Source organism: Oreochromis aureus, linkage group 6, assembly GCF_013358895.1.
Source record: "Oreochromis aureus strain Israel breed Guangdong linkage group 6, ZZ_aureus, whole genome shotgun sequence".
NCBI classification, from domain to species: Eukaryota; Metazoa; Chordata; class Actinopteri; order Cichliformes; family Cichlidae; genus Oreochromis; species Oreochromis aureus.
In genome coordinates, this window is record NC_052947.1 from 30,634,235 (window position 1) to 30,657,907 (window position 23,673).

The 23,673-nt window shown below is 40.5% G+C and overlaps 1 protein-coding gene across 6 annotated transcripts in view; it reads right to left on the reverse strand.

Annotated features, from left to right (window-relative positions):
- The window catches only part of add3a (adducin 3 (gamma) a), a 103,481-nt gene that overhangs the window by 22,635 nt on the left and 57,173 nt on the right, over positions 1–23,673 (reverse strand). For 5 of the 6 annotated variants that reach the window (XM_031727457.2, XM_039613386.1, XM_039613387.1 and 2 more), the window contains 2 exons: positions 12,775–13,019; positions 125–263 (listed from right to left, as the gene is read on the reverse strand). In XM_031727457.2, the coding sequence (XP_031583317.1) occupies positions 125–263; positions 12,775–12,969 (334 nt within the window). In that variant the 5' untranslated portion in view covers positions 12,970–13,019. Of the gene's footprint in view, positions 1–124; positions 264–12,774; positions 13,020–17,457; positions 17,837–23,673 lie in introns of those variants that run through there. The other variant, XM_031727456.2, reaches the window with a different exon arrangement.

The following is a 23,673-nucleotide window of genomic DNA, read 5'->3' on the forward strand; positions in this document are numbered from 1 at the left end:
CTATATTCCAATATTGAGGCTGTGCTTTTGTTTTTCAGTGCAGTTCAAAGTTATTGCACCCTGGGCGCGGATGGCATGCGTTAGTGTCTGGTTGTCTGGGGTAACGAGCACAGTGACCACTTACTGAGTGGGGAAGTGTTGAAACCGGCAACTGTGCTGGCCATAAAGAAGTCTGCGATCTGCCTGAGGGCCAGCAGGCCAGTGGGGTTGTTCCCCTTCCGTTGCTGCTCTTGGATCAGGCTCTCCAATTCCTCCTTAAAAGCCTGAGAAAGATAGGGAAAGACAAAAGGTTGAGAGGGGACACAAGCCAACTGAGAAAGTAATGTGTCAAGAACTACAAATCTAACCCTCAAATTAAGAAAAGCAACAGTAAAAAGGATTTACGGGTTAATCTTCATGTTGCGACTTTTAGCACATTATCAAGCCTTGCATAAAAAAAATAAAAAAATATTATCCCATATATGAAAACGAGCCTTTAATCAGGTGTTATGCAGCTTAACTGGGAGACACACACAAAACCAAAACATTTGACTGAAACTGGAACTTCAGGTGCATTAATCTCAAAGTGAGGCAATATCACAAAGAAAACTAAGACTATGGCGAGACAGATGAAGATAGGAGGGAGGAGAAAGGAGTGGATTAGTAGTGACAGAGAGATAAAAGAGCAAAAAGATGTGGGAACATTCAAAGAGACAGGAAGAATGTGAGTAAAGACAGGAAGATCGTGGGAGACGTGCTAATCACAGATTAGACATCCTACTTGGGTGTCAATCTGAATCATCCTAAGAGCGCTCTACGAAGCTGGGCCCAGATTGGCTAGATACACAACAAGCTCCGGAAAGGTTGCTCGTCTGGTTAGCTCACTGCTTGTGCTTTGATTGGCTGCTTGGTGTAACTGGGAGAGAATTAGTTTGTAGCTAATCCTCTTGTCCAGACTACAGTCATCTGCTGAGTCCACAGACAATACAGTATATGCTAAACAAGCTCTTATGCAGACCACATAAACGCACAGCTGATCAAGTGACATAATACGGACTACTGGGTACAGCATTTTTCTCACAGTGCTCACAAATCAAAAATTCAGACAGAGTCATAAATCTTCTTGCAGATGTCAGAGTTTGAAATATGATGGTGTTTAAAACTGCAGGTAATATTCAGCTAGGCTGTATAGATAAAAGTAATGAAGTAATAAACCCATCTCTATCTCCAGATAACCTTTGTAAGGTTTTAACCTCTCCCCGGGGGCTTTCTCACCTCTCTACCTGCTGACGTTACTAAAGCTGTGACCAGTACATGCGGGTTTCGGCATTCAAACACACGTGATGTTCTTATTGTATACAGCACATGCTGACGAAAGGTAAAGTCCGACAGTCTGAGTTTGAGATATTTGATTTGATCAGCAAGAACATATTTTGTGTTTTAGTTTGTTTTGGTTTCAACTTTTGTTTCTACCTTTTCCTAGTACACCTTGGCCATCCAAATAGCCTCATCATTGAGGTGTTGTAGGTAGGTAATTGCAAATAAAAGGCAAGTTGTTACTGATATACCATCAAGTGATTATCATAAATCACAGACACTGTTAACATGTATGATTTAAGGTTTAAATAACTTGGGCAGTAACTTATTTTAAAACCAAAAGATCAGAAATGTTTGACACATCTTTACTGACTTCTATTCATTCTTAGTGTGTGTGTCATTCAACACCGAGTCTCTTCTAAACACATCTGTCCTGATCAATTAGTTGTTTTCATCATCTATTCATCTCATACACCTTTATATTTCCGTGTATCAGGTAAATCAATTGACCTTGCCGTCATCACTGACAATAACAACAACAACACTATGAAGCCTCTTTAAAGTCCTGATTGAAACTTAACACCAGTGGAAATCTCTGGAAAGAAAAGAGCACCGCAAGAAAGTGTAGTTAATCCACAAACCCTTTTTTCAAGCAATGAAACCTCCAGTAGGAAATCATCCAATATTGATACCTTTATTTCAGTACTTATGCAACAGTCCACACACTCCCAGTGGAGCTGCATTAGTGCACAAAAACATCACTGACACTTAACTTCCTCTTTTCCCCTTCAGTCACCACACTGGGATGGGTCCATTAGTGTTATGCGAATGTTTTTTGTTAAATGTGGATCAACCCCCCGCGTCAGGACACTGCTGGTTCTGAACTACAGCCAGACATTCCTCCATCCCTGGTGGTGAGGTTGCTGGGGCAACTGGTCTGCTGCGGATGTCTGACAGTGGTGGGTCTTCTTTGTTTTAAGTTGCTGTTGTTCTGGGTGTCAGTGTTTCGGACACTGTTGTGCAATCAGACTGACATTAGAGTCATGGTGCTAAAGCTACAGTAAATTAGAGCCATGGCTCAGAAACTTATCACTGCGGCAGAATCTGTGTTCCCGACTCAACTACAAAGTTCAGTCTGTGCCTAAAAGTTCTCTCTAATCTCAAACTGCGGGCTTGTCACTAGTTGTTCTTGTGAAACTGATGACATAACATGAGCAGAAATCCCATCATTTGGTACAGTTAAACCTTTGACATTGACATTCTACCGTTCTTTAGAAGTGGCTAACATTTAGCTATTTAAACACTTGGCACATACCCACCAGAGTTGTGTGCTTGGACACTACGCTGATAATAAGTCCAGTACACTGCATTTCTGACCTTTTCCATTTTAAAAAGATACAGAGTTGAACTCTACTCTACTGACTATACATGCTTCCACAGTGGAATTCACTCATTGCATTTTGCTTTGAAGCTGACGGCTAGTCTTCAGTTGCTTAGGTAACGCTCTAACATATTTACTACCAGGTCATTTATTAATCAGCTGTTTCCTGCACTCTCATTGATAGTTGGTTCCATCGCTTGCCTGGAAGTTGAGTAAAGTTTATCTCATCTCCAGCCCGCTTTGGGTCACCGGTGGTCATTTCTCCTGTAGTCACTTGAAGTCACAAAATATAACGCATGCTTTGTGATCCCTGGTCAACATTTCACTGCAAATCACTTCCACTGTGAACACAGCTTAAAAGGCAGAGAATACGATTGGCATCATTTCTTGATCATCAAATCCATGCAGTGGTCCTTGAGACCACTTCTAACAGGATACAGGATTCAAATTCTTTCAAAGAGTAAAGGTGATCATTCCAACACTGCAATGATTTCCAGGAACATGATTTTCCTCTAAAGGGACAGGCAGACCCAAAACATTCCAGCAAAATGCCTCTCATGACAGAGCTGCTAGATCAACACACTGTAGGAGTTAAGGACTTTGGTTTTTCCTTTAATTTGTCAACCAGTTTCCGTGTGACTCCTTAGTAGCTGAATGCACCATCATGTTCAGCAATGTAGACCAAGGCAATGAGCAAGGTGAAACAAGAGAGACGTGAGAGTGTTGCAGACCCAGAAAACAAAAGAAACAACAAGCTGAAAAGCTTCATAGAGCTTACTGGAACCACAAAGAAACCACAGAACCACATGCTATTCATTGTTAAAAGAAAAATGTCATCCCAAAAGAACATGGTTCAGTCATGGTTCTTGTGTTGCTTTAGATTTACAACAAGCACAATTACCTGTTCAGTACGTAGATTCAAATGGGAAACATTTGTGCCAATCAAGTGGCAGAAGACGCGCGCACGCACGCACACACGCACGCACGCACTACAATTTATGCTTCGCCATTCCCAAGAAGATTATGACAGCAGGGATTTGATTCCCACAGAATAATCCAGGGACCAAAAGTGGATCGTATCATTAATATTCAGCAAAACCTCCACATCTCCACAACAACTAAATGACCATCATATGTCAAGTGTCCCCTTTAGCCACAGAGCTCTACCTGCTCATCTTTTAAATACACCTTCCACCTTGACAACCTTGACATGTGGGGAGTGAGTGTCAGGTGAACCTAAGAAAAAATAAGATTATATCGGTTCAGTAAACTCACCAACAGACAACCAGGCAAATAAAGTCTCTCCACTTACTGGAGAGACAAAAAAATATGATCCAATCAGAGAAATGAGAAGGTGCTTTCATGCCGGCTCCAAAATGCCAACAGCCAATCTTTCAAAATTGAACTGCAGCGCTCCTGAGAATGTTAAGTCGACATGAGGGCTGGAGCTCGGCCAGTTTCTCAGTGGAAGGGTAAAAGCCTGAGGGTGGGGAATATAAAAAAAAAAATAAAAATCAATCCGTAAGTATCTGTAGGAAAACACAAATGGAGTTTCAGATCTTTAGAATCCAGTCTCTGTTATGTTAATTTAGCATTTATTTTATATTAGTCGAAGACAGTTGGCTGATATCGTGCTTTTTCATGCACATATTTCAGCAGATTGACTGAACCATGTTCTTTTGGGATGTTTTTTTCCCCCCTTTCTTTAAATAGGATCTTGTGTGTTCTTGTGTGATTAGACTAGTAGAGAAAGACTTTTTTGTTGTTATTCCACCGTTTCTGTTAAAACTGGCGTTGCAGATGCAGGTGACGTTTAAACCGTTGATGTCATCTTGTGGAAAAGACAGACGGGACTTTTTAATGAGTGTGTTGGAGCAAAGTCGACCTTGCACGTCTGTGCTTGTGCTCAAAGAAATCTGTGTGGCTCCCGATAGTTTCACCATTACCTCACACTCACACACACACACACACACACACACACACACACACACACGCGCTCATGTCTTCATGTAAAATTACAGTTTGCTATGAGTCATTGCAACACAGTTTAACTGAGTGCAATACGAAACAGGTTATTGCTTGGATTAACATCACGAAACAAGGCTTCAAATAGCTTGAATCAGGCACACTGCAAACTTTAAAAGATGAACATTAAGTTTCAAGTAGTGTAGTGTCTTCTATTAACAACAAACACTGTCTTGGGTTCATTCCCCGTCACAGGTTAGGCTTACGTTCACCTTGAAAAAATAAAAAGCCTTGCATTACAGTTAAACTGAAAGAACACAATGACCTGCAATTTCAGGGTTGCTGGCAATAAACTGCATCCATCTAAAAAAAGAAAAAAAAGAAAAGCACAGGCCAGGTGAGGCCTGTAATTTCAGACATAGCCTCTACAGTTATGTCAGCACAATGCTGTTCCTTCAAGCCACCAACGTGACAGTGTTACAAAGCATACAGCTGCCTGCCTGCAAGCTTGCCAATGCTATTGATTCCTCCTCATCTAACCTCTGAGTCTGCACCAGTAAAATTTTTCCCCAACAGCAACGGCAGCAACATCTCTCTCACGTACTCGGCATAAACCCCTCACTTTCTTTCTTGGATGATACACTTGGCAGACAGCGAAATAAACATTGGGAAGAGGAAATGCATTATAGTGACTGCAATCTAACAAGGTGGTTTATCGATGTATGAAAACAACTATGAATAGTGTTTGAGTGTCTTTTTTTAATCCTCTGTGCATTAAAAAGATCTGCTGATAACAATTTCTGTACCCAATCCAGCTTCTTTCATAATACATAAACTGCCATCTCAGAACATATCCTGGAGCATATCATCAATCACCTGAAAGCGCAACGTCACACAATCTCAAACCCCTTGCAGTAATTTTCACGTAAAGACATTCTAGACCAACTTATTCCAAGAAACTTTATTTAAAGGCCATACAACCAAATTTTCACAAATTTATTTGAAAACCAAAACTCGGTCTTCAGTTTGGAACCGAGCATTTAGAGCAAACAGGTTTTGCACAGTCTCTGGCTCTGAACGCAGCAGTCCAATCTTGTTTACAAGGGGCAGCCAATCAGAAGACAGCTGGGTTTCAAAGAAGGTGCCCTTAAAGAGAATGGAGCCAAAACAGCTCGTTTTAGACAGCAGATGGACAAAGAGTTGAATCATGCAAAGCTACTCTAGTATAGCTGAAGAATATAACTATAGAACAGGAATCTTTTAGTTTATGTCCACTTTTATTTAGCTTCATAAGATCACTATTAGTGGTGCGTCTCTAGTTTTAAATAGTATCATGCAACTATTTCATAATAATTTGACTAGAGCATTTCTATCTGATTCTAAATAAAAAAATATATATGGATTTAAGCTGCCATATGGGGAAACTTGATTATACCGAAAGGATTTTTTCTCTCTTTTTGAGGTTACACAAAGTGGATGTAACACTTCAGCGTGTTGCTCTGTAATCCTGAGGGCGCTGCTTCACGGCTGGAAGTTTTGCTAAGTTCAAGACTTAAAAGATCTTGTGAAATGCCAAACTGAAACACAGCCGCCAAGATCCGGCTCTGAGAGGAAAGGCGGTGGTTTTTAAAAGAGTCTCTGGAGTGAGTTCAGCCACTAATGTTCTATCAAATGAGACCTTCAGGACTACAACAAGAAAAGGGGAAAATGGAGAGCAGGCATGACATTTGCTTCACACGAGGGGGTTCTCAGCAGAACCTAAAGCACCATAAATTATCCACTTGTGTTTTCTGGAAAGTGCATGTAGGGGATTGCACTTCCTCTGCAAACCACAGGACAAGTGCAAATACGGCTGAGTAAATTTACCACTTGGCATCAGTAAATCATTTCTGCAGGTGATGAACAGTCTGTGCCACAAGATGGAGAGAAGTGGAGAAGTGGGGGGGAAGATGAAAGGAGAGGGGAAAGAATTAACACAAGAGAAACTAGACAGGCGATGACGATGAAAACAGAAGCAGCGTGTGAAGGCACAACTCCAATTCAATTTGGTCTGATTTAATCTCATAATTCTGATGGCATTTTAACCTTTTGGGCCAACAGCGGGAAATAAAGTCATGCCAACCTAGTTGTCAGCAGTTAGAGGGAAACACAGAGGCTTTACTGCCATGACAAAATGAAGCGTGGATTTGCAGCCAAAATCAAAACTCCTCCTTGCAAACATACACAACAGAAAAACCACCCCAAGGCGCCTCAAAGGCCACCTCGGGGCAAATTCTAATCACTGCATGTCACAGAAAACACTAAGTAAATCATAAAAAAACAGTATAAAAGATCTTCCTTTTCAATTCCCTCTTCAGCTGATTGACACACAATAACAAGAAGTTCTATAGCGGAAAAACATGTTCTACTGTTTATCTTAAGGCTACTGGCGAAACCTGGCAGTGTCTCTCTTTAAGTGCTTTAAATATCACGTCATCACATCAACAGGACGAGTCATTTTTCAGCCATCTCCGTTTTGTCACACTGCTGGTATGCCCGTCGTTGTCGCACACAAGCAAAAATCACAGTTGTAGCTCTGCAGTAGATAGCTGGATAGGTTGAACAGCTCAAGGTTTGACTTTAGACTTTAAATGTAAACACAGCTGAATGAATGAGGCAAGTGGATCAAGTCAGCTGAGTTGATTCAGACCTGCCTAGTCTATATTCGTCCAGCTTTAAATACAACCTGCCATTGGAGCAATACAAACATGTAATCTGGAGCAGCCACTAGACCCATAACACTGGAATGAAAACAAATAGAGAGAAAAATGGAAAGAGAAATGAGGACAGCAAAAAAAAAAAAAAAAAAAAGTATGTACAGCTGGTTTTTGTACTTGAATGAAAAAGTGCAAACTGAGAAAGAAGGAAGACAGAAATGGAGATAAGCCTGTCTCCAGCTGGTGCCACACACACACTTCTTATTGTTGTTACAGCTGAATATGAATAAAGAAGCACTGAGAGACTAACTGTCTTCATGTACAGGCTGCAAACACTATACAAGCCAAAGGGAGCCACCTGTCACTGCTGACTGAAAGCTGTTTGGCTCAAATTCAAAACCGCATAAAGCAGGAATACCGTACAGACATACCACTGTAGCACACAGGCAGAGCTACAAGTACATACACCCACAGTTAGATGCAGTTGAAAATAATAGTGAAGGGTAACCTGTGATGTCCAGGTGTTAAATAATAAAAAGTATTACAAGTGAAAAAAATCTCTCTTTTCAAGATTGATACTAAAAAGTATTTGGTGTAAAAATGTCCACATGAGAAAAATAGCTGAAAATTATAATCAAGCATTTAGAGACATGTTGAAAATACAAATGTCAACACAGTAGATTCCTTTAGTTTAGAGAGTTTAGTTTTGCCTTGCACTGGTGTTATAATGTCAGGCAGCTCTCTCACTGACCTCCTCTTCCATTAATTCAGTAATCTAAATCAGTGCGGCTGTATCAGCAGTGAAGTCAGAGGCATACCACAAAAAGGCCTGAGCGGCTCTGGATCAAGAATGCCCTGCAGCATCCGTCTGCATTTAAGGGCCCTGTTTTAAGTAGACAGTCATTTTCTCTCCTATAGCTTACTTGCGGTACTCCCGCTCTTTCTCTGACACACACACACACACACACACACACACACACACACACACACACACACGATACCAGCAGAGGATCAAGTGGAAACCTGAATCAGGAGCAGCGATACTGCCCTTCCAGACATCTGTCACAAAATACGGCATGCCAAGAAAACCACTCTGAGCATGTGCAGAATGTAGATCAAATTTAAAGCTTAAAAAAAAAAAAGTACAGGTCAAACCACCAAGCTGTTACTACCCAGTGTTGGGTAGTAACAGCTTGGTAAGACACTTCCTGGATTGTGCACAATCACTCTCCTTCTCTAGAAGGTTGTTTTGCATCTGCATCATTCATTGCATGTGCCATGTCTAACTTTATCCTGTCCCCAGCCTTATCATTTGTCTGTGCCTGCTGACTCTTTAATAAGTGCATTTGTTACTTTAAAGTAATCCCAAGTACAAATGCATACTGACACATGTACACACCTTGCACCTGCGTCCCACCGTAAACAGTGTGAAACATTTCAGCTAAAGACCAGCCTTGAGTCAATATCGCAAAGTAAATAACGCCAGTGTGCCGGCTGAAAGGCCCTGTTGTAAAATCTCCACACAAAGTGATGCAACTGTTCAAAGGGCACAATACAAATAGCAAGATAGGACAACAGTGTGTTGTCTTTGCAAGAACTTGTGTTTTCTCAGTAAGGACGGTTGGGATATTTTTGCATACAAATTTCATGCGCAAAAATGCACAAAACAATATATGCGTGCAAAATAGAGCTAAAAAAAGACGACTTCTTTCTCTGTGATTCTGAACTTTTTGAATGCTTCCTTGTGTTGCACAATCTTCACCCTACATTTTGAAGTTGGCGCTGACAATAAAATACAGCACAGATAAGATATCACGGTGCTTTACCTTTCCAGAACAATGAACGATTATTTAAAAAAAATAAAATGAAGTGTGTGATTGCCAGGAGGCTCAAAGCTCTAACTGCACTATAAAACAGTAATTCTTAAGAATTCAGACCTCCAGGGAAAGCAAATCAGATAACATTAGTTGTCTTAGCTAAAATTTGTGTCAAGGAGTTGTTTACTTAAAAAAGCCTGACCTAACATGAGTGCTCTTAGTGGGAGGGCACTTGAAGAGATTCAACGGTAAGTTTAAAAGAGGGTGTGGCAGCTTGTGGTTATATTAAAGCTTTAGCAAAGCCAGCTGCTGACTGCTGTGATTCTTTGGCCAGTGTCATAATACCAAGGCAAGCATGAACGCACAAGCACATGTGATGCATTCACTGCTGTAGCTTATTTTGAAACCCCTTGATTAGGGAATAATAACTGACACAAAGGAGAAAAAAGGGAACCGATTACACAAACATTTAGTCAGTGAGGTGAAACCTTTGCTTTGCTTAAACAAGTTCTCCATTAAATTGGAGGAAAAAAAACATTACTTACTCTTTTTCGGCAAAGTATTAGACATTTAATACATCCGTTTATCTTGTTCACAGTTGTGGGAGGCAAGAGGATGTTCCAGCAAGCACCAAACAGGTAAAACAGACAGCTCATTTATCAGGGGGCACAGAAATATGAATAGGCTGACATCTACTTTCATGTTTATAGTTGGAGATAGGGCTGCTCAATTATGGCAAAAATGATAATCACGATTATTTTCACTGAAATTGAGATCTCGATTATTTGACGATATTTATTTAACAATAACAATATATTGAATAATGGCTTTAAAGATTGTCAAAAAATAATATAAAATAGTGTGCAAATACTGATTACAGTGCAAATGTTTGCAATATAAAAAATAAATGAAAAATGTAAACATCTATGTTTAGTGAACTTCAAAATACTGCACAATATTTGATCCACGTCTGACTCTGCGAACCCATAATGTTTCCACCAATGTTCCCTCTAATATTTCATGTGTCTGAGCGAACACACAAACTCCCTGAGCGATCCCTTGGACCACTTGTATTATGAGTATGAGTCTGTGGTCTGGGAGAGAGTCCTGTAACTCTGTCTGCAAAATACAGTATGTAATGACCAATGTTGGGCAATTAATTATATAGTTACTACTTCAAAAAAGTAACTCAGTTTGGCAAACAACAAAGTTTTTTGCAGCTATTTTTTTTTTTTAATGCAGCCAAGGCGTTTTTTTAAATAAACATTCCAAACTATTTACAGAACAATCAGCTGTTCTGCATCAAATCTGATGCCACACAAATTATTTGAGCCACTCCAAAAATAACTTCTGTTCACTATGAGATAAAAGAGAACAGCCTGATACCTGCAGGCCTGACAACAGGAGATGTATCACTGCTGTAACACCTGTAACATTCAGCAGCCGCCTCATTGTTCTGACACACACAACAAAACTACACTACACACTAACTACACAAGATTTGCGCTAAACGTCTCAAATCTCTCACATCTCAGAACACCGCCGTCACTCCTAAAACTTCCCCCCGTTTCTTAACAACTAGATGCCACGTTGCCATATCATTTTTTGACTGGTCGACACGGTACTTTTTTCGACCAATAGGAAAGGGTGGGGGGTTTTTTGGTTTTGTTTTTGCTCACAGGTGGAGAGTGCTTTCGAGCGTTTTCCTTATAAAACGCCGTTTTCCCGTTTCTTCCCGCAATAAATATAAACAACGATAGTATTCAGGAAGAAAACCAAACATTGCATATTTTTATCATAACTCTGGTTTTACGTGGCCTATCAACACAATTTAAAATCTGGTATAAAGTCCACACTTTTCCCGTCAATTGTTCCGTCTGTCCTGCTCACATCTCCAATGGTTGTACACGTTGTCATTAATGTGGCTTCACTGCACATCAGCCACGCCGCTTTGCTAGCTAAAACACCGGTGTCGGCACATAAGGACGCTGTCATAGCCTGTCAACGACGTTGATTAGCTGCGTATATACGAATGTGAATCGCATTATTGGCTGGACTATAGGATAAGGTGGCATCGTTCTAATCCCATACAGGAGCAGCCAGTCACTTACTGACTAACACTGCAAAACAGAATTGTTAAAGGTTTAATTTTAATTTCAATTCAGGTTAGATTTTTTTGTGCGCAACGCAGATTTTCTGTGCGCAGAGACCGTACCAGCAGTGCGCAATTGCGCACGTGCGCAGCTTAGAGGGAACATTGGTTTCCACACCACTGAAGTCGTTTTACCTCTCTTTTCAACCAACGGCATTCTTTCTTCAGCAGCCATTATCCTCTCCTCTCCAAATAACTTCTGCTTAGCTTTCCGAGCTTCCCTCGGGTCCTCTTAATTGTTGTGACGCGTGTTCGAAACGCAGAGAGGTTTGCTCGATTTGCCACACGGAGCAGCGCGAGAGTAAAGCACGAGGGAGGTGCTAATAATCGGCTCAGTCATTTTTAATGATCGTTGAAAACCCAGATCGTAATCGGGATTAAAATTCGATTAATTGAGCAGCCCTTGGAGACTAATAGCCAGCGCATTCAAGAAATCTGAAAACCTAGAATAAAAAGAACAATGCAGATATGGGCAGATATTTTTGCCAGTCAGTGGATTCTCCAATCCTGCAGCTTAAAGCTTCCTCGACTACAAACATTGTTTGTAACCATGATGCTTCACAATCAGGCCCATCAGCAAGTTAGCAACCTGAAATGTATTATCCGTTTCAAAAATATGCATCAATGGGCTGGTCACCACATTTGCCTTGCACTGAATAAAGGAGGATTCAGCCACTTAAGGTGTTGGGTGACAACCTGCTTAACAGTTGGAAAACACTTGAGCTCTGTACAAGAAGGGCCAATGTTGGCTCCATCTTCTGTGCAGGCTGAAGTCTTCTGGGGTGTGCAGGTCCTTTATGACACAGCTGTGGCTTCTGCAATCTTTTATCTAGTTGTCTGCCGAGTAGGTGGCAACATGAAGCAGGATCAGAAACGACTCAAACTGGTGAATAAGGCCAGCTCTGTTTCCTCAACTCCACAGAGGTGATGTGTGAGAGACTGATGTTACCTGAGCTAATAACCTTCACGGACAACAACACCTATCACCTGCATGAGACAGTGGAGGCTGCACACTACAGTACCCTACATAAGATAAATACCTAATAAAAAAAAAAATATTCAGTGTATCTATTATTAGTCACACTGGACTTTATGTACATACAAAAAACCTCTGTGACATATCTTTTGTGTTTTAACATATACACTTCCTCGGAGTGGGATTAATAAGTTTTAACATATACAATCCTACTTCCTGCAGGTTTTAGATGGGATTAGCTGATTTAAATGGATAAATTACCTTCTCAACATGTCTATCCATCTAGAATCTAGATGTTGCCCAGGGTGAGATCTAAAACCTGCAGGGACACTATAGTCAGTATCCCCCAGTAGGTAAACGTACACTAGTAATGCCTTTAAAACCTCAACGTGTTAAAAAATGTTTGTTCAATATCTAAATTTGCACTAAGGGGTCACTAACATTAACATGTTTAAAAAGAAACAAAATTATGCGTTTTCCTCTTAACTTACGGGGCTCTGTAGTATCTGTGTGACACGTTTCTTCTGCTCCAAAACGTTGAAGTCCTGTCGGAGGTCGGGAGACATGTTCCTGGCCCTGATGTACTCCGGATCATTCACGTTGACCCGGTCGAAGTAGCGCTCCTTACTACCTCCACCAGCCGGAGGAGGAGTGGTCACCACCCCCTGATGGCTGTCCGCACTCATGCCTGTTTCACCTCACTTGCTTGCTCTATGGCTGCCACTCTGACTGTCACCTGAAAAGCAGAAAGGTTGACATGTTACATGACACGTATCATGTAATTTTAAAAAAAGGCAAGCAAGGAGAGTTTAACATTTACCTTAAAAGAATATATGTTCAGGTGATTTGTGGTTTTTATGCACATAAAATGAAGGGTGGTAATATACCAGGAAAACGCTGTAGCATGCAAATAAAATGAGCATCAAGATCTAAGTGAGATTAGTCTGTAAGGAAAAATGCGAAAGCTCAAATGTGCCAATGTATCGATCACAGGATTTATACTTTTGTCGCTCTTAAACATGAATATTTTTCAATGAAAGTTAGTTGAATGCCAACAAACATTCATGTTTAAAATCAGCTTAAGGCACGTAGCATAAATGAGACCAATGATGAGTAAGAAAACGGCATGCCTACCACCTCTCTTTTATCAGATGAAAACACACAGAGGCACACTGTATCATAAACAGGAAAAGGAAGTCCCTGTTATCTCTATACGATAGAGGTGCTACTCTACTACGGTTTGATGTAAATAAAAGTTCTATCCTGAAGTTCATGTCATTCACTTGCTGAGTCACAACTACATGTAGGTCTTGGTTAGGTCGCACTGACAGATCAACTAACAAAGCATACAAACGGGGGCGGGAGGAATTTTGTTTTGACATCCAAGACCTTGACTGCTGAGGTGGTTTACGCCCACTGTTCATTCTCAGGTCAACTGGCATGACAAGCATTTTGCAGGATGCAGGAATTGGTAAATGCAATAGAAAATGACCTCAGCGTTTTGCTTTCAGGCCAAGGGCCAAAGCCAATAAAGTCAAAACAAAAATACTAATGCAAAAGATTAAAAAACAAAATGCAAGCAGAGATTTAAAAATAAATAAATACTGCATCTTCCAGGAGCCCTTGTCAGCATATGCAGCTGCAGTTATAGTGCCAAAGGGTAAGATGCTGGTGTATCATGAAGAGGCGGAGCTTATGGGATCGCTACCAGATGGTGTCTTGGCCAACAGAGGAATGACAGCAAAAAAAAAAAAAAAAAAAAAAAAAGGTTAGGAAATTGATCCCAAGTTGTTTTTTTTTTTTTGTTTTTGTTTTTTTTAAATCCAGTAGTCATCTGACAGCACCAGAATTAAAATGTATAGGTTCCTGTGCCAGCACCGAGTCAACTTCAGCGTTGTCATCTTAGCTTAATACTATAAGAAACAGCAGGGTTTGAGCGGTGATTAGGATTGACACACGCCACTAAGCCACTCATTCAGGTCAAACGCCAATTAAAATGGTGGTTGAGATTAGATGAGACGCACGCAACGCAATGTATAGAAGAGTCACACACAAAACAAAGTTTGACGAACTCCTCACACATGGATGGCAAATTAACCAATATTTTCCTTTCTCATCACTCACATTGGAGTGTGACTGAGAGCCTTTATTTATGGTTTTTCTCTTCAGGAAGAAGCCTAAACCTCTAGGCTGAAATAAAAAACACCCAATTTGTGCGTTTACTCAAATATCCATTAAACATCAGTATTTCCTATATGTCTTTACCTCTGAGAATCCACTGGGAACTCAGGAAACCACTCTTTGTCTGCCTGATCTCCCTGCCATAGCTGTGATTTATACTATGAAAACAAATGAAAGCCTCCCAAAAAGTAAAATCCTCTTTAACTGAAGGCAGCTGGGCAGCACAGAGTTATGTAACATGATATTGAATTCATCCTCCTGCCCGCACTGTTTTGCTTACTGAACAATTGTACACAGGCCTGATCAACAAAGGCCCAAGACAAAAGGTTTTGAGAGCAAGACTTAGATATAAAGATGCATTTGCTGTTCTGTCCTGTTCCGTGCTTTATATCCACAGCTTTTCCTATATCTTCTACTGGAGTTATTCTGAGGAATACCATGTGGGAGAAACTTGACAGACGTGTAAAGAAGAAATGCATTTAAGGAAGGTGTGATTGACAGTAGAAGCTCACGCATAAAGTTTGCCGACTGGAATCCCTGCATGGCTGAATGCAACAGCTGTAGTTTCACCAAAATAAAACGACTCCCCAACCCCCCCACTCACACTCACATGCATGAATACACCACCCCATCCCTGCTGTGTCACAACTTCAGCAGTCCCCAGCATGAACTTCCACCACCCCACCCCCACCTCCCCCAGTCTCTGTCAATAGATCATTGTCCTCATCTCGAATCATCTCAGTCTGTTCAGATCCAGAGGAATCGACGTTGTTGGAGCAGTGGGGGTGGTGGTTGTGTGTGTGCGCATTTGAGAGAACGCACAATTATTCAGAGTAAGAATGAAACCCGATCCTCACATTATACCAGCAACATTTATAATCTTAATTTCATGCTCCATGACAGATGCTTACACTTTTTGAATGCAGCCCACTGAAGATGCCAGTTTATACTGAACTTTGTTCAGTGAAAGACTGGAATTTACAAAGGCAACGCCTATTAAAGTGTGGCATTGTGTGATAACGCTGTATTGCAGTTGATCTAAACTTCACAAATCTGTGGCTGATAAATGAGGTGGGCTGCGTTTACTGATGTGCACTAGACTGTGACCGCAGCACCCGAGGTGAGCACAACCTCTCAACTCGAGACCTTTAGTGACCCTTCCTCTTTTTCTCCATCTGCACACTTAGAAGCACCAACAGACAACATGTCTTCATCTGAGGGTAAGCGGTCCATGAAAAAGCTCCCATTTATAAAACAGTGCCACGAATCACTGCTACGAACCAAAGAATGCTCAATGTGACTTTAGTTAGTTACATAACAAATGCAGCGAGTAAAAAGAGTAAAAAGCTTGGCCTTAACTATCAGGTAAGAATAAGTGGTCAGGCATAAAAACCAACTGTACAATACAACTGTATTTAATATGTTATTTCATGTATAAAGTGACAGAAAGTAACTTAAAGTGCTAAAAGAATGACTTGAAATATCTTATCTGGCCAAAATACATCAAAGCAACTCTTTACAGTTAGTTACATCCTAATGTAAAAGCTCATTTATGTGTAGTATGAAAATACTTGTTCTCGTCTATCGGTTCTCTGCAGCAAACATTTAAAAAAAAAAAAAAAAAAAAGGACAATTAAGGATGCCTACATGTTCGTGACTTTTCGCTGCAGTTCAACTGACCACTTCCTTGTATTTGAATTGGTTCTGTGGACAACCTCCATTAGTGGAACTCAATGTTTATCTCTAAGACAGAGGACTCATCCATTACACACTAATACTTCTGACATTTGGAAATGGAGAGCAAGTGCCTGAGACGAGGCATAACTCTCCATCTTCATCTGATGACAGCCAGCTAATCTAGAAGCCTACACAGACCTCTCTCCAGTCCTTTAACTCTGCTCTGCTTCACGTTTATCCATCTCACTCTGTTTCGTTGTATACCACATGCAAACTTACTAGAAAGGCAGAAGCAAAGCAAAAAGCCATGAGTAAACATATATATTCGCAGAAACTCCCTAAAATTCTGAGTGACACTGTCTGGGCTCCCCACTCACACACACACACACACACACACATGCAGCTACTGTCTTTATCGTGCTGGGGCAGATGGACTTCAAAGCAAGCCTGCCTACATCTCTGCCACCTCTAAAAATAGACAAACTACCTTTTGGGTTGTGTTACAAACCTAATAACAACAATACTAGGAAAGAATCTGTGCGCCGCTAATTATATCCCCGAGTGCTGCAAAAAGCAGCGCGAACACACACGCACACAGTGACCTGTAGCGTAAACTTTGCTAATGCACACACCCAAACACACAGAGACAAGGAGGTGCGTTCCCTGTCCAAACACGCCTGCGTGAGAGCTCTAGCAGTGAAACTGAAGGACAATGTTTGAGCCAAAAGCTCAGCAGCTTACATGATCCTCCAGCAGCTTTGCTATGAGATGAGGAAAGCTCCTCTTGAATCCATCACTGTGCCAGCAGCAAGCGTTACCCATGACACAGGGCAATGCCTGGCTATCAGTTTAAGCTGATGGTTTCTTATGAAATCTTGATTTAGAGCAACAACTAGTGACTGTGGATGCATTTTAACTTGCAAATATATTCAGACTAATAGGTTTCTCTCTATACTTCATCTATACGGATTCTAAAACACTCCCTGGTGTCTTCCTTCACAGAGCTAATCTTCTCTGGTGCTCACACTCACTGCACTGTTATTGCCAGACGTGTTTACAGTGCAGAGGTATATATGCCTGAGCGCCCTGGCAGCCACACTAACATGGAATTCCCCTTAAATTGCCAATCGGTTTTTTGGATAGTAATCTTTGGAGTCATGCCCACGGTTCTAGTGGGAACAGAAAACAGATCTCAAGTCAGATGTATGAAACAAAAACATATCCGTCCATAAGACAGAGGGAATACATATAAAATATGCAAACAGGTGTACTGACACAAGCAGCCGACACACAAATATAATGCAAGCACAACCAACCTTGTGTTTATTTCCTACTTGGTCAGTGAATGGGAGAGAATGGGGAGTAGTAGTAGGCAGCTGAGGCAAAACACATGTCTCTGTTTTTCACTGCTGCTTGGTGCCCATGCACAAATTCCACCAGTGAGTCCCAGAAAGAAGCCGGGAGAGACTAGAGAGAAAGAGCGGGATACGAATAACAGAAACTGCGAGCCAGGCGGCGATCAGAAAACCAGTCTGTCCACGCGTCCCTGCAGATTTTCCATATAAATGCTCCTCGGTGAAGCTGCCAGCAGATTCTCCCAGATTCTTACAGTCTCCCCGTCTTGGCTGCTCTAGCGTTCATCAGATAGAGAAGTATCAACAGCTGTGAGTGTGTATGTGAGAGGGTGTGTGTGTGTGTGTGTGTGCCCTCAGTGAATGAGGGCGTGTGTTTGTGTGGAAAAGAAGCTAAAGCGACCACGTGATGCAAGCTTAATCCCCCGCCCACTGGCTAAAAACACACACACAGAATCAGGCAAAGGCATACATACAGGCTTTTTGACCAATCAGAGCTCAGGCTCACACACTAATCACACCTCCCCTCCTCCACTGCCTTCTCTCTCTCTCTCTCTCTCTCTCTCCATCTAGTCTAGCCTTTTTCTTCCTCTCTTTTTTTCTTTGATCCATTCACATCCCTCACATTCCACTATCCGCTCTCGCTCGCTTTCTTTTTATGTCTCTCATTCACACCCACTGCTGTCCTTCCCCCCTCGCTGGGCGACTGTACTAAAGGTCAGTGTTTATTAGTTTGGCTGGAAGCAGTATAACTGCAGCCGCACAACCTGCTGCAGCACAAACTGCTCGCCTTTCACTGTCGCTTCTGCCCCATTGAATCAATGCTATCTGGCCCTCTGATAAAATCAAATACCAACAGCCTTACAAAAGAACATTGTTAAAAAGTATCATTTAATGCCATAATTCAGTCATCCGTCTGTCAACACATCAGTCACATGACAGCTCTCTGCAAGTCTTGGTCTTGCTTAAGGCCCTACTCATTTCGCCTATACATTTTTTTAAAACTTGTTGCTGTTCATTGTATCTTTAAAGCCATTTTTGAAGCCATGACGACATCTTGTATTTCTACACTCCCTAAACTTGCTCAAAAGCACTCAAAGCATTTTCTCTTTCTTCACTCTATGCTGGTGAGGAATATGAAAAATATGTCCTCTGGTTTTCCGTCTCTCTTTATCACCAAAGCAGTTTTCATGCATGAACTCCAAACAATGTGACAAAAAAAAAAAAAGAAAGAAAGAAAAAAAATCAGGTTAGGACACTGTAACAGGTTGTACACAACATCAGATGGTGTGTTTTGAGTTTTAAAGTGGGTGCTGTGTGCAGTAAGAATGCAAAAGGAAGTTCACAATACACCCGTACACTTTTTACGAACTCATCGACTCTTCCCTACATTATTCTCATATTAGCACCGTCAGACATCTGGCAGACTCTGTAATAGACTCCAATCAGTCGCCCAGTTGGTGACTGAATGAGTTGGCGGGTGGTTGCTGAAAGTTAACTGCTGTCGTTACGTGAAACTGGTCACAAAGAGGTATATGGTGGTCCACAAAAAAAGAAAAAAAACAAACAAAAAACATCTTTGTGATTTCTTTGGTCGCTAGCAGACTGTCAGGGTTGCCTCTATTTTCCATTGAAGACACTGATATGATGGTTGGCCACAAAAGGTACATTTAACAAAGTGGCAAACCAATACTGATTATGAACTTGAACAAAATAGAAAAATCTGGCCTTAAAACAACTGCTAAGCATTTGGACGAAAAGTGATTAGCAGAATGATAAACAGATGTGTCTTAAATGGAAAAGAAAACAGACAAATGTTGCCTTTCGCTACACCTTACCAGCCTATACAGTGGGAACATTAGCACAGTCTCCAGCTGAAGGAGCATCTCCCGGCTCTGTACCTGTTGAGCAATCAAAGCAGGAAATAAACTAAAGCTGTACAACTGCAAAACACAGACCACAAACTCAACCTCCCAGTGGGGAATAAGCTAAGCCACAGATGACTTAACCACCAGAGAAACACATGGCACACATTTCCTCTTGCAATAGTTGAATACAGTCCAATTCACAAGCCATCCATGCAGAAGATAAACAAACAATCCAGGCAACCAAGATGTCAACAACTTGTCAGCCAGGTCGTTCATTCTAATGTTTGCTAAAAGATCAACGCTTCACATCAAATGCAAATTTACATATGGATCCTTTACACACACTTACTCTGGATTTAACCTTGTAAGAACGTACATAGTGATGATGCAGATAAGCTGAGAGACTCAACATCAGGTATGGTTAAATGAAGACATGCATTTGAAGCTAAAATCCTAAAATATGAATAATATACAGAAACTGAAATAGTTCTAGGCACTTTAGGTATTGAGACTGATCTTTCAACAACACTTTCAGGAAGGTGTCATTCAGAAGTACAACAGTGATCCAAAGCACACAGCAGGGTCATAAGGACACATCCTCAAGATAAGAACAAGACCTTCTTCAACAGATGGCATGGCCCCCACAGAGCCCTGATCTTCACATCATCATTCTGGGATTACACGCGTAATCTACAAGTCATTACACTTAACATGTTGTTAGCTAATTAATATAAACGGCTGATAACATTAATTTGTTAAGCATCATAACCATTTTCATTCCCTATCAACTTTCAACAAAGCAGCAGAAGTTACAAGGTAGAGTAATGGCACGTCAAGTACCAGCTGAGTCTTGCAAAAGTGTGTCACTATCATAACAAAACTCACACATTACGCAAAATGTCATGAAGTTTCCTTCATGAGAGGCCTAGAGTAACAAAGGGCTATAGTACGCATTCGCTGTGATCGCCTGATGGCTTAGATGATATGGAGTTTTGTTTAGGCTCCTGCAAGAGTAACGGTGATAACACTGCTGCAACAGACGCCAAGCCACACCCACTTGATATCTCACAGCTGGAAAATTGCCACAAGATAACTTTATGAAAGCCCTGCATTATTTTGTGACATCAGAATTTCCTCTTGATTTTACACCAGACTTCATTTTAAAGCACAATTTTTGCCTACCACACCACAAAGTGGTGAAAATGTGGTGCTTGTTTATGTTGCACAACGAATAAATGTGCTTAATAAAGAAACAGGGGAAGAATTTTAATGTGCTAAATGTATACAAGTTATTAATATTTGTGAGTAAGACTGTAATACATTCCAAGCATCTCAACAAGTTATTGTTGAATTTAAAACCAAAAGGTGACATGTGCAATACATTATTTTCACTGGGGAATTACCCTTTACCAGGAAATCTACCATCATACGTACGTCATAATCGCACACCTGTCTGAAATCCTACACCGTAACTTGATTTGCACCACCCTAGAAATGCAAGTACACATCGTGCTGACGCAGCCCGCAACAGGCCAATTGTGATTGGCCTGTTCAGTACCCTTGATTCTTCCTGCGTATTCCCGACTACTTTAGGTCACAAGGGAATGAACAAAGAAGTAGAAAAATACGTTTTTTTTTCTTTTTCTTTGGAAAAAAGAAAAAGAGGGGGAAAAAAAGAAAAAAAAGAGAGCCTGACCACAAAAAAGTGGGGGTCCATGAGGGAAACAAGTCCCAGTGTTTTGTTTCCATTGGCTGGCACTGCATATAAAACAGTGGGAAAACACCACATAATAATGAACACTAATTGCACCAGTACAAGCATAAATGGCATCAACAGCATCGGCCATTTATGCACTTATCTTTCATTCCATCTTTCCAACAACAGTGGAGAGTACGAGATGGGTCAGACCTGGGCACGGTATGGCCTGTGAGCAACATCCGGCGCATTGGTTGTATCCAACCATAAGGTCCATTGGAAAATAGGATTTAAACAAAAAGTATACGTCATGCAAGCAAAATTTTGAAAGCAAGGAGGAGTTTTTACTAAGCTTTAGAGCAATTTCTTTAAAGATATAATGCATTATGGGGTCAACTTGAATGAGAGCATCAGAGGTCAAATGTGACATGATATTTGAATGCAAACTATATTGTGATATTTAGAATACCCATATATCAGTATCATTTGTTTGTATTGACAACATTTACAAAAGAAAGTTGAATTTTATGGACAGTTTTAAAGATAAGACATTTTATGAAGGAATCCCCATGTTTCATTCCTGCAGCCCCTTTTCCATTACAAGAAGACTAATCCTTTTATTGTCATTCAATACAAGTTGTACATTCATAAACTAAGTATTTTATAAGGCTGTCATGTTTCTGTATCATCCCTCTCCTATTAGACCCAAAAAGATCAGCCTCTTTAATGATCTGTTATTTTTAACATTTTAAGAAAATTATATTGTACAATTTGTCATCCAATTAAAGAATATTTGCTACATCAGTTTGACTTGCATTTTATCTGAAACATAAAAGCTTAAATATACACTAACTAAAGCTTTCAGACAGTGATCGCATCAATTATTATTTGTCTGCGAGACATTCACAGGTATAAACGATATGAAAAAGAAATAGATACCTTGGATTTTAACTGACATGTAATATTTGAGACATTAGAGTTAAATTCTACCACTGAGTATATAGAGTACAATATCTACAATGTAAATTCTGTCATAGTTGTACCTTCAAAATAAAATGAGACTAGTCACATGAGCTTGTTTATTAGCTAAAGTTGGCATCGTTGTTGGCTAAAAGGACTAAGCGCATGGCTGTGGTGTTGGCTGTCAAAAAAGTCAAACATAAAATGAAGATTTTATGCATTTCCTTCGAACATGCAATCCACCACAGCTGTAGCTGCTACTCTCGCGGTTGTTAGGCAACAGGAACTGCCTAGCAACAATAACGAAAACAACAACAACAACAACTTTTTTTAATTCCCTTTTTTTCCCCCCCTCTTTTTAACAAAAAAAAAAAAAAAAAACCCCGGCAATGACAGAAATGGCTAGGAAAAAAAAACCCCCTTTGTTGTAGCGTTCGTGTGGCATATTAATTACGTCACCGGACGTGTTGCTATAACAACAACAACACTCATTAGGTAGTACTGGATGGTAATAGAAAACCAGTCAATCCGAGTTGGTACTTATGGAAAAGTGGCTTATATGTCTGTATTGTCAATTCAAACAATAGCAGTGAGTAACATGTCTTTTAAATACCTTTATATAGCATTATTATCACTTTGACTTTTCAGATCAATCCATTGCCCTTGAAGGAAAGGTCAGAGGTCAAATGGGAAATTATATTTTAAATCTTTATACAGTTAGCATTTGTTAACAATACACACCAGAGGGTTTTCTCAAGGCCTTTTGTCAAATTTCAGTCAATAAATGATTAAGATGATTTTGTGGATCTTGTTGGATGCAAGCCAAATTTTAATGGATTGTTAACATGATCCAACTCTACACCTCTACAAAAGGTTGTTTTTTTGTTTTTCCCCTCTCTCGTTCTCGCTCTCAAATCTACCTTCATATGTGAACAAACATTCTCAGTGACGAAGTTTAACAAATCCATATACAGATTACCTCTCAGCGAGGATTACCTGTCTGCTCGCCTTTCAATTTCCACCTCAGATTTAAACCAGACTTAAACCGAACACACTTGTTCAAATTGCTCAAACCTAGCATCTACTCTTGCCAGGAGCAGTTTATACAGAGATAAAATTAAAACTGACCAAAAATGAATCCAGTTTATTGAACCCAATTCTGCTCGACAGTTCCCAACAATCCCAGTTTCTCATGTGATCGCATGGGAAAATTAATTGCCCCCCCCCCCCCTTTGATAGATATTCCTCACAGTGTCTGGTTGCCACTGGCCATGTAATAATAGGCAGATTCCCTTAAATGGCATCAGATACATGTGGAAGAAATCACTGGAGTGTTTGCTCAACTGGCTGCAGCTGGCCTACACCAACAAACAAGCAGCCATCACACGACTAACAGTTTCTTTTCCCCAACAAACTGTCTTCTACAGAAAGAACAACAACAATGTACTCTGGGGACATTTTTGCAATGCTGGTCTGTGAGAAAACATGAAGAAGGCTTACAGAAAATACCTTTATTAGCATGCAGCAGCTGGAGGGGACCTTTTATTTGTGATTGAGGATAATCCTTCGCAGCTCATCTAAAAGAAAGTGTTTAAGAGTAATAAACACCTTTATAGCAATCCGAGTCAAGAGAAAGTAACACTGCAACAATAGTGC